This window comes from Apodemus sylvaticus, chromosome 10 (genome assembly GCF_947179515.1).
Source record: "Apodemus sylvaticus chromosome 10, mApoSyl1.1, whole genome shotgun sequence".
Lineage (NCBI taxonomy): Eukaryota > Metazoa > Chordata > Mammalia > Rodentia > Muridae > Apodemus > Apodemus sylvaticus.
Window position 1 is genome coordinate 93,055,382 of NC_067481.1, and position 12,499 is coordinate 93,067,880.

Below are 12,499 nucleotides of genomic sequence, written 5' to 3' on the forward strand. Positions count from 1 at the left end.
AACAACAGCCTTGCACTGTAGTACAACCTGGGCTGGCCCTTCTGTCTGCTCTGACTTCCTGGCTATGTGTGAATTAGGATGGGTCAGGATATGCTGCTATAACAAGCTCTACGCTCTAGAGCTCTAGCAATACCCAAACCATCCACAGATTTGTCCCATGTTTCTGAACCCAGGTTTGAATGGTACCTTTCCATCCCTCTGAAGTGGGCCACATCCCATGATCAGCCACAGGAGTCACTTCAGTGTGGAGGCTGACAGCTGGGTCTTAGTTTGCTGTTGTCAATTTCCCTCTCTCGTGAAGGACATACTCCCTGACAGCGACCTCTCTGCCATCTGCAGTCCTAGAGGGAGGGCCCGGAGCCTTAGCAACCCTGCTCATCATGGTCCAGCCCTTGGCCTAGTTGCCCATCTGTGATCAGGCTACCCTGCTAGCTGGTAGGTTGCTTTGTTGTTGTTTTTTTTGTTGTTGTTGTTTTTGAGACAGTCTCACTACGTAAGCTCTGGCTATCCTGGAGCTAACTGTGTAGACCAAGATGGCCTTGAACTCATAGAGATCTGCTCCTGAGTGCTGGGACTAAAGGTATGTGCTGCCACCACCATGCCTAGCTCAATCATGCAAATGACAGCCTCAGTCTCTGTCTCTGTCTGTCTCTGTCTGTCTGTCTCTGTCTGTCTCTGATGCTAGGATTTGAACCCAGGGCTTTGCCACATGCTAAGGCAGCACTCTGCGACTGAGCCTCCTCTGGAGTTTAGTGGTTACTTGATATAACAGCAGCCATCCTACTCTAACCTGATCTATCCTAACCCACATGTAGGCAGGAAGCCAGAGCAGACAGAAAGGAGTCCTGAGCCAGCCAAGAAAGGCTGACAGGTGAGACGCCTCCCTGCCACTGTGTTTTGGGGGGGACATCACCCCGACTCCCCAGACTGTCTCTCTGATAGAAGGACAGAAGTTTAGAAATGCCAAGGAGGAATGAGGCTCCTGGAGGGAGTAAGCACATAAATAAGTAAAGGAGGAAGTGTGCCCAGGAGCAGGCAGGCGCTGCATCTCAGCAGGATCCACCCCACCCCATTGTAGACACTAGCACTCAAGGTCCGGGAGGCCAAGAAATGGGCCCAGTGCCCGCAGCCCACAGTGTGGCAAAGGTCAGAGCCTGCAGCTCAGTGGAGCTTTGTCACTGCAGGACCTCATCTCTGCAATGCCACGAAGACACTGAGAGGGCAGGGGGCACATGTGCATGTCAGGCTGGAGCTCCTGGCTTCTTCTGTGCTAGTTTGCACAGTACCCTGGGGAGTGGGCCAGCTTCAGGATGGCTGGGCTCACAGGGCAGCTGGGGTATGCGAGCTTCCAGAAGCCTGGGGAAGAGGCTTTACTCATGGATTTTCTTTATTATTATGTGCAGTACTAAGGATGGAACCAAAGGCTTTGTACATGCTCGTAAGAGAGCTACAATAATGGTAACCACTGGGCTACCCTGGGATCCATTATCCACACTTATTTGTGGTTGCTCATCACTGGCCCCTCCTCCATCCTGCATGGGGACAGTAATACTTGTCCAGTGTCCTTCCCCAACTGCCAAGACCACTGCGGGCCTCCTTGGGAAGATGGATTCATTTTAAGAGTTTTCTATACTGGCACACAGCAGGTTTTCAATAAACACTGGCAAAAAACAGTGGGGAAGTCAGGAGACTGCAGGTGGTACCCAAGAGTGCTCTGAACTCTCCAAGACATTTTTTTGTTTTGTTTTGTTTTTTGGATTTGGTTTTTTCGAGACAGGGTTTCTCTGTGTAGCCCTGGCTGTCCTGGAACTCACTCTGTAGACCAGGCTTGTCTTGAACTCAGAAATCCGCCTGCCTCTGCCTCCCAGAGTGCTGGGATTACAGGCGTGTGCCACCACCGCCCAGCTTCTCCAAGACATTTTATGTTGAACCTAAAACTACCAAAACCACAAAAGCTTAATGAAAAGAGTGCATTCAACAGAGAGACCCCCACCTCCTAAGGGGATCTCGTCAAAGGACAGTTAAAATCTCTAATGACTAGCAGTCACATTACTAATATAAAATAAGATAATAATAACAACAATAATAAGTTTACAGAGCTCAGAAGCTGACAGCTAACAGTCTTCTCCATTTAGTTTCATTTGATCTTTACAGTAACTATGTGAAAAAAAATGCTATAAGTTCTAAGTCTGGGAGCAGAGAGCCTTAAACCACACAGCAGAGCAGGGGCAGGATTATGTGGATATGGAAAACTGGCTTGAGACAAGACAGGCTTAATAGTCTGTGCACACAGGAAGAGCACATTCCATTTTCAAAAGCAACTCATCAGTCTTAGCTGCAGAGGCTCTGAAATGTATAGGTTTGCCTAGTGTTATCTCCTTTTGACTTCTCAATATTGAGACACAAGGGGAAACACGTGACAAGGCTACTTCGGTTCTCTTGATGCTTTCTGAAACTCTCTCTGGATATCCACACTGGCTAGCAAGTATCCACACTGGCTAGTGAGTATCTACATGGGCTAAGGAGTGTCCATATAGGTTAGTCCATACTGGCTAATGAGTATTCACACAACTAACAGTGTGTCCATATTGGCTAATAAATGTTTCCTTTGGCTAAGGAATGCCCACACTGGTTTATACACCACTTGTCTACCCTCAGATAAGTCCCCTTGGGGCAGACAGCTCCACCAGGGGCATCCATCCATCTGTCCATCCTACATGGCCATCTAGGAATGAGGGACATTCTGTCGGGGACTATGAATAATGCTACATTGAAACTGATTTGGGAGTAACTTAGTAGCATGGGAGACTGGTTTTTTGTTTGTTTTAGTTGTTATTGTTTTTGCTATGTTTTTTAACTGTGTAACACATTTACAATATACAATACACAATATCTTTCAACTATATCTGGGCGCACAGTTTCATGGCCTAATTGGGCATCCACTATTCAGACAGCCATCTCCTCCACCATCTTCAGAGCTTTACATCAGCCAGAGCACCAAATGGTTCTCCATCCACCCTCCCTGGTGAATGTATCTTCCCTTCAGTTGATTACTCTGGGCACCTTGTGCAGGTAGAGTGAAACATCTGTCTTTTTTTCTCTAGCCTTGTCCTGCTCAGAGCACAGTATTCAGGTCAATCATATTACAGCCAGTATCAGTATCAGCTGTTTTGCTTTGTTTTTTTGTTTTGTTTTGTTTTTTTTTGTGAGATAGAATGTCTCTGTGACCTTCCTCTAGAGGAACACACTGAACCTGAGGGAATTCAGAGTATGAAGGCTGCAGAACACAGTGTGAGGTGGACCCATGTCTGAGGCTTATTTGTCAAGGCCTCATGGTGCTCAAGCTGGAGGGAGGAAATATGGCCGTGAACCCATGAGCTGGATGCTGAGGGCAAGTTCGTCTTTTTAGACATATCTGGGTTCCAGGGAGGTTAGTTGGATCCCTGCTGTTTGGGGCACGTGACTGCCTCTCTAAACTTGAGTGTTTCTATTTGTGAAATACCTGTGATACTGACCTCATACTGGTAAAGGGGGATTCAGTGAGGTGACATTTAAGAAAGGCACCTCAATGTTCTAGCAAAGAGTAGTTGATATTAACACCTTGCTCTACTGTGCTGCTGTGAGCATCATGGGCACCCCAGTCACTCATCCCCAGGGCTTTGCTTGGGTGTCCACTCCCTCCGTGACATCCTGATCCGACTCTACAGCACCAGCTCAGACTAAGGTAGAAAGTGAAGCTCAAGGAGGCTGAGTGACCCGTCCAAGGGTTCGGGCCTCACACCAACTGTTTCTACTTCAAGCTCAGGGTCTTGTCTTTTCTGTCTGCTCCAGCCTCCTGTGTACGAGACACATAACCAGATGTTAAGTCACAGAGGCAGAGATGACCAAAGGACTCCAACTTTTCTAAGACGTCAGGAATATGGGGACAATTTTGCTGGCTGGTGACAGTGTCCATCCCCATGAGGCAGTGTGGGCTGTGCTGCTCCTACCCTGAGCATCCTCTTTTTACTTTGCTTCCTTTGCTTAAATTCCCCACCTTAGAAGAGGAGGTACCTATGGTTCTGGCTTCCTGGAAAACCCAGCAATCGGTGTCCAGGTACATTAGTTGGTTGTTGATCCTGCTTTTGTCTTCATGTGCCTTACACACCTCATCCTATGGTCTAACATGAGATTAGGTCATTGTGGTGGTTTGAATACGCTTGGCCCATAGGGAGTGCTACTGTTAGGAGGTGTGGCCTTCTTGGAGTAAGTGTGTCCCTGTGGGGGTGGGCTTTGAAGCTCTGCCCAGTGCAGAAGGACCTGTCTTCTTCTGTTTGCCTTCAGAAGATGTGGAACTCTCAGCTCCTCCTGACCATGCCTGTCTAGATGCTGCCATGCTCCCACCTTGATGATAATGGGCTGAACCTCTGAACCTGTAAGCCAGCCCAATGAAATGTTGTACTTTAAGAGTTACCTTGATCATGGTGTATAGTGGGAAATATTAAAAACGAATTGCCCTAGCAAATTCTCCACAGTGGCTCTGGATCACTGCAGACTCTCTGGAGCTGCTGGTCTCTAGGCCTGAAAACCCTCCGGCCCTGAGGGGCCATATGGCCTCCGCTGGGCCATTTCACTTGGCCATTCCTCTGTTAGCCATCTCTCTGGCGGGGGACCTGAGTTCCTCTCACTTCTACACACTGCCCACACACCCTGGTCCACCAGCTCTCAATACCAAAATTACCTGGTAAAGCACGACTCTTAATCTTAGTTAGCCAATTAGATTTACGTATATTATAATCACAATTACAAGATGCCAATACAGTAAAAGCTTTATCCTACTATCTTTAACCTTATAAAAACACCAGAAAAATGGTGTGTGGGCAGTTAGAGACAAGTAGTTCCAGAGAGTCCATGGCAGTCCGGGATGGTTGCAGAGAGTTTGCGGGGCAATTCATTTTTAATATTTCCTGCTATGGTGTCTGTTCATAGTAGTAAAACCCTAACTAAGACAGCCATAAAGGAAATTCTTTTTTTTTTCTCTCCCAAACTAATGGTGCTGATGTGCTAGACACAGGCTGGAACAGTAGGTGCTGCCATATACCTCCCCATGGGGCCCAGATATGAAGAGAGACAAGTCTTTGACTTGGCAGCCCTGAGTCCAGCCACATCCAGAGCCAAAGTCCTTGGTCTTCTCAGCTGCATTCAGCTGACGAACACGATCTGGGAAAATCCAACCTAGCTGGTGTTCTATCTGCATTATGACAGTCTGACAGAAACTAGACCTTGAGCCAGAAAGCGGAGAACTAAACTGAATCCCATCTGTCAGATCCCCAAGTCTGGAACCTTGAGAAACTGGTGTGCTGTGTCCGCCTTGATTCCAAGCAGCCTGGGCCTGTCAGTCATTCTACCAGCCAGCACCGATTCCCAGTCAGCGGCCCAGGGCTGTTCTCACAGTTCCCACTTAAAAAAAGAAAGAGAGAAAGAAAAAGAGCTATACCTCACAAAGCACAAAATTCCCTTGTTAAAATATACCACTCGGCAGTTCCTGTGTATTTACACAGCCAGCAACCATGACCACTTACCTGCTTCTAGAATCTTTTCATTACTCCCAAAAGAAACCCAGCACCTACAACCAGAATCTGCCCACTGTCCACTTCCCTGGGCCCCACGGGATTGCTCCTTCTGAACACAAGCACCGTTTTAACTTGTAGCTGGCAGCAGGAGCAGCATCAGACAGCAGAGTGGCTAAAGGCACGGGCTCTGGTATCCCACAGTCTGAGTCCTGTCTGACTAGCTGTGTGACTTGGGCAAAGGAGCGAACGTCTCTGAGCCTCAGCTCTTTCACCTGTGTCATCAGATAAACTGCTTGTGATGATGAAATGAGTGGACTGAGCCCATGAGCAGAGCCTCAGAAATGCTGGCTGTTTCTACTGCTCTTATCCCCCATCACCAACGAGCATGTCAGACAAAGATTAAAGGAGTGGGCCCAAGGCCGTACTGAGCATGGCTGGGCCCAGGACTTCTGAGCTCTCTCTGTTTTTTTCTGTTATTCTATGCCAGCTCAGCTGCTCCTCCTACAAGCCTGAGCCCTCCCCTCACACTCAGAGTCAAGTCACTTAAAAAATAAAATCAAGGCCATGTGCCAAATGGGTCTAATGTGGGGTGTCAGGGTCCCACATGGGCTGGTCTCCTTGCCGAGTCCTTGGGGACAGCTGAGTTGAGTAGCCCAACCTCTCCTCCCCCTCTGGGGTTGATATGGGGGAGAGAAGGCTGCTTCTAGCTTGAGCCAGACCTCTGGAATCACATGGCTTTCCCACTCTGCCGCCATGCCATCTGGGACTCCTTAGAACTGGATGAAGCCGGGCCTCTGAACAGATTCACCATTGCAAGGGGTGGCCGCCGGAGGCAGACCACTCTGTCCCAGTGAAGCCCCAGTCAGCACTACACTGAGCTGGGAAGAAAACCTGACTTAAGTTGTGGTAGAAGCAAGGTCAGTAAGAACATGACGTGATAAGCACAGGATTTGGGCTGGGAAGACTTGTGACCAGACCTTGCAAAGGGGGTCACCATGGGTGTCACATCCGCGGAGAGGTACAGCTCACCTTTAACACACTGAGCCAGGTCTGCTTCATTTTGTAATCACAACAAGTCCCTGGGTTGGGAGGCATTGAGGAAATGGAGGCTCAGAAATGTAGAGAGGAACTACCAGTGAGGCCCGAAAGGAGAAGGCTGAGCCTTGAACTTGGGTTTGCCTTTATCCTCCGGTCAGGCTGGAATAGGGACTTAAGGAAGAGTCTAGTGCCAGCCATTAGACACGTTCACCTCTCTCTGGCATCTCCTCCTCCAGCAGGTACTCTCTGGGCCAGTATCACCTGCTCCCCACCACTGCTGGCTGCTATGGTGCCTGACCCAGGATCCTGGACACCACCAGATTCCCTCCCCCAAGAGTCTGGTACCCAGGAACTTCAGGTTTCTGACAGCAGGGAAAGACAGCTGACAGAGACTAGAGCTGCTAACTTGAGGATGTTTAGGGCGTTGGCCAATGGGCAGTCGAAGAGGCTGTTCTAAACACATCCATGGGAAAATAAAGCAGGTTGGTCAGAGGGTCCTGAGGCCACAAGACAGATGGGCAGGAGCTGCCAGTGGAGGCTGGGTCCTTTCAAGGCCACAGAAGTCTTCCCTCTGGGTTCCAGGCCACAGTCCGCTCTGCCTGTGAATCTACCCCACTCCTCTCTTCACGTGCCAACCAGTCGAGTGGGCTCCGCTCTGCAGACGTGCATAACGCCTGGGATGACAATCAGGTTGTTCTTGTTCCTTAGCTCCATTTTTCCTTGCTGGAGGTGCCAGGCTGGCAAGAAGCCCCTGAGTATATGCCAAGGCACAGCTCCCAAGGTAGACATCACTGCCTAGAGCAGCAGCAGCCTAGCAGTGCACAAACGCTGTGGGTCATGTGCATTGTCACCCATTTTTGTGACAGGGCAAGGTAGTTCTCTCACACGGGGCTTCTGTGCGTCACTTGCTCAGAGCACTGGATGGTGCCCGTCATCACCGCTGCCCCGTGCCTCCTTTCCCTCCATGTTTTCTTCTCCCTTCACCCTCTGCCCGATCTACATGGTGGTTAGCTTATTTATTGTGGGCTGGGTTCACCCTCCTGGCCTTGCATGTGCGAGGCACGCACTTCCCCACTTTGCAGCACCCCCAGCCCCACGTTTTACGGAGAGCCCTGCTGTTTATTTATACTCCGCTCGTTTGCGGCAGAGCAGCAGAAAATTATAGGTGTACGTGGCACTGCTAGATGTGGCGCATGCTGTTGCACACAAAGCATCACAGATGAGCTCATTATGCCTTAAATAATTAAGTGACTGGTGTCTCAGTCGCTTTACAGGAAGCAGCGACTCCTGGCTGTGGGTCACAAAAGCGTGAGAGACTGTTTTAACTGCACTAGGGAAATCAGTTAGGAGCCTACTGCTGTCTGCCCTCCTCCGTTACAGAAGTGGGGCACGGGCTCTGGACATTCTCCAGTCCACAGTGGCAGGAAAAGCTTGGGTTTATGTAGTCAAGGAAACCTGCAGTTCATATTACCCGGCCCCTGGGAGAACCTGAGATTCTCCTTCCCAACCCAGGCTATGCCCTTGATGCCATGGTGGAACAACAACTCAGGAAAGCCCATTCATTGGCTGTCCTGTTGATTGGCATAGAGGTAAGCCTATGACATGCAAAGTGTTTGCCAGGACATATGAGAAGCTGTGGTGGTTTGAATAGGTATGGCCTCCATAGACTCATGTATTTGAATACTTGGTCTATAGGGAGTAGCACTATTAGGAGGTGTGGCCTTGTTGGAGGAAGAGTGTCACTGTGGGAGCGGGCTTTGAGGTCTCCTATGGTCAAGCTACACCCAGTGTGGCACACAGTCTCCTGATGATCAAGATGTAGAATCTCCAGCCTCTCCAGCACCATGTCTGCCTGCACACTGCCATGTTTCTCACCATAACAATAATGGACTGAACCTCTGGAACTGTAAGCCAGCCCCAATTAAATGTTTTCCTTTATAAGAGTTGCCATGGTCATGGGGGCTCTTCACAGCTATGAAACCCAAATGGAGACAGAAGTCACTGTTACTCTTTCCCACAGAGTTGTTAGAGTCATTTGCTATCAAGTCATTTACTATCAAGTGTAACTGAGGATGTAGCCAGTACCACTGTGGGGACAAAGAAGGAGACATCAGGTCAGACAGCAGGATGAAAACCTTGCCCTGAGTTGTGCCTGAAGCCTGCGAGCCTTCTCCTCCTGGGATACTCAGTGAAGGAAATCTGAGTTGGTCCTTCACTAGTAGAGCAGACGCCATTCCTCCATCATGGATGGAGGCTCACACTGCATCTCACCAAATGGTAGGGAGAACGCACAAAGGTTCAGAAAGCCAGGAACGCCCCTTGGTGTCTGTGGCAGATGTTGTCTAGAGGACTTTGCCACACCATCTCCTGAAGGACACTGGCTTCTCCAGCCTCTTTGGAGCTGCCTACTTTTGGAGATACTGACGTGAAGCTACCAACCCAGGATTAGCTAATGGAGATGGTTCCTACTGTGCTGTAAGCTCCTACTGAGTTACCCAGCTCACAGTGAGACTGGCAGTGCATGACTGTTCATTGGTTCATTCATTCATTCACTCATCCATCCATTCATTCATCTGTACACTCACTCATTCATTCATTCACTCATCCATCCATCCATCCATTCATTCATTAATTTATCCATCCATCCATCCATCCATCCACCCATCCATTTACCCATCCATCTAGCCATTCATATATTAACACATGCAAACATATACCAATCACTAAATGAACACATGCCATGTCCCAGGCCTTGAATAAAAACATTAAGGAAAGAAAGGACAAGGAGGATAGAGTCCCCACCCATGACCGGAAGGGACAGATAAGCCAACAACATCAGTATAGAGATGCTCACAGCACTGGGTGACGGCTCCTGATGGACACAACTGATGGCTCTTGTTCTGAGCGGAGAATAAAGCCACACAAGGCTTCCAGAAGCTGGGAACCCTGCTGGTAGAGAGTTCTCCAGGCAACGAGCCAGGCAGAAGAGCACAGGGTTCAAGCCCAGGTGAGGGCCAGTAGTGTGGGGCTTGGGAGACGTGCGTGTGAGATGCCCAGACAGACTCAGCATCCCGGATCACCATGTGGTCACTAAACAAAACTCAGTTGAACATGGTTCCAGAGCCTTGTGTGGACTCCAGGCTGGCAGCCAACAAATAAATCTTCCCTTATTTGGTTAAGTGGGTCAGAGCACAAGGCAGTCAGGACCTTCCTTATACCTCAAGTTGTGATGTCAATTCAGAGTCTAGATCATGAAGAGGAGGCTCTAAAGTCACAGTGTATGGACCTCCAATTAACCTCGTCTTCAAGTACAGCTGCCTACCTGGAGGTCAAAGAACTTGCTGTAGCGCCGGTAGATGGCCTCTGTGGCGCCACTGGACCACGTGACTCGGATGATGTAGACCTGCAGGGAGGGACCAAGAAGACAAGTATTAACCACAGGGGGACAACATGGTTGGAGCACTCTCTCTCCGGTCCAGGTTCTGGGAATTTCATCCCCCTGGGACAGAGCATGGGAGGTAAACCATTGAGGTGTGTCGAGTGGGTTAAAGGCATTAGCTCAGGGGTAGGTCCTGATGCCCAGTGGGCTTGTTAGAAAAGGAGTTTAGCTGGGCAGTGGTGGTGCATGCCTGTAATCCCAGTACTCTGGGAGGTAGAGGCAGGCGGATTTCTGAGTTTGAGGCCAGCCTGGTCTACAGAGTGAGTTCCAGGACAGCCAGGGCTACACAGAGAAACTCTGTCTCGGAAAAAAAAATCCCCCCCAAAAAAACAAATCCAGAAAAGTGAGTTTAGTCCAGGCACCCTCTCTCCCACACTCACATTTACCTTCCCTCTTCTGCCGAGAGTTAAACATCTTAAAGTCCCCTGCCAGATGCCAGCCCCTTGATCTCGGACTTCCAAGCTTCCAAGAAACAAACCTCTATTCTTTACCAATTACGCACCTGTGCCATTCAATTGCAACAACACAAAGCAGACCAAGGGGATCTTTCATCCCTGAGACTGAGGAGGAGTTGGAGCCAGAAAACCTGTGTTTCAATCTCAGTTTGGCCAAGGACCAGCTGGACCAGTCGGTCCCTTGCTGTCTCTAAGCCGTAGCTCCCTCCCTCCTCAATAGAAGGGGAATAACAGCTCTTGCCTGCAGAGCTGTGTCAGGATGGGACAGGGCAGCTTGGGCCACTGCCACTCCCTGCACTGTCTGTTCCCATGCGGCTCTTCTGCCAGAGTAATTCTTAAAACCTTCCCATTTATCCAGAGAAGTCAGGGTGCCTGAATCCTCCACCTCTTCTACAGCCCGAGTGCTGTGCCATCCTGATGTCTGCACCAGTGAGGACTCAGGCCAATTCAGACGTTCCCTTGAGTCTCAGTTTCTCCATCTGTGAACTGGGCTAACAGAACCTGCTCGCTCTGCTTCCCAGGCTGTATGAGCATCTAACAAAAATCAAAGTCATGTCTCTCAACTTGACCATTCATCACGGCATCTGCATGAAACAATATAATGATAACAAGTGTGGGGGAAACTGAGGTACCTGCTGGAAAGCAGGTATGTACCTCAGTGGGGACAGCAGTCGCCCTTGCTGGCTTTGGTTGGCATTGATTACCATAGCACCTCAACTTTTCTCCAGGGAACCTCTTCCCCATCTTGTTTGGCCCCTTAAAAACAGAGGGAGCACTACCCATGGTGACCCAGAGGAGGGTGAAATGTGATCTGAGCTGGGCCAACTGGGGTCAGCCATGGGACTTCACTCTTCACGTCAGCAGACTAAGAATACAATCTGACCATGTCGATTTCAGCTTGAAGCTAAGTCTACAGATACCTGCTCTCTGGGCCAAATAATTACCATGTGGTCCACAGAGATCTATGTATAATTATAATAAATCTGTATAATTATAATAAAATAGCTTAATTATCATTTTTACTTATGCACATTTATGCGGCATGGTATGATCATCTGAAGTATGCATGCCATGTGTAGTGATAAAATCCAAGTGTGTTGTGTGTGATATATGATAGACATATATGATAGTCACATGATAAGTACATGTGCATATGCATACATATATACATACACAGATATACACACATAATGGTGCTGGGGTTGGAAATTGAAGAAGTTTAAGCTGAAAGAAACTGTAGAACTCAGTTAAGCTAATGACTTGACCTTCTAATTGGGTAAACTGAGGCCTAGAAAGAGCAACCACACTATCAAAGGTCCCTGTCTCTGGAGATGCCCAAGCAAAGTTTGCCTGGATGCTAAAGACATGACCACTGAAGTTTAACAGAAAAAGAAAAGACATTAAGAAAGACCGCCAAATATTTCGTTTTCTTAAAATCAACACAGCAGCTTCCCACACGTGGAAAGGCCCCTCACAGACGATTCACTCCTGGCTCCTGCTCCCATTCTGAAGTTGTTGGACCATGGGCAGGCCAGAGTCTGTCACACACTTATCACGGGCTTGTCCTATGCTCAGTCCTGAGGATACAGAGTTGGAAGACAGACACACACCAGCTCTGCGGCTATGGGGCATTCACAAGGCACCGGCCTCTCCCGCTCTGGTGCCCTTATGCTGCAATGGAGACAGAAGCCTCCTTGAGGTTCACACATGCCAGCCAACAGCTATGGGCCTTGTCTGGCTCCTGGTGCACACTAGGAGTGCCCAGCTCCTCCCGTGCTGTGGTCACCCCATGCTCCCGTCTGGCACCCTTCTTTTTGGCTTCAGTGCCAGTTTCTCTTGGACACTTACCTCCCTCCTTTCTCACTGTTTTGCTATAGGGAGGTGTGTTTCCCACCCCTGGTAAATACAGCACTACCTGGCCCTGGCCACCTGACCCAAGCCAGGCTGACAGGACTTAGGATCTCTGAGGGCATCATAAGATTCTTTCCCCCTGAAATGTCCTGGTGGGAGAACAC

At 49.1% G+C, this 12,499-nt stretch overlaps 1 protein-coding gene across 1 annotated transcript in view; it reads right to left on the minus strand.

The window, feature by feature from the left end:
• The window catches only part of Sh3pxd2b (SH3 and PX domains 2B), an 83,808-nt gene that overhangs the window by 46,057 nt on the left and 25,252 nt on the right, over nt 1-12,499 (minus strand). Inside the window, exon 2 of the mRNA XM_052196177.1 lies at nt 9,913-9,993. Within this exon, the coding sequence (XP_052052137.1) occupies nt 9,913-9,993 (81 nt within the window). The remainder of the gene's footprint in view (nt 1-9,912; nt 9,994-12,499) is intronic.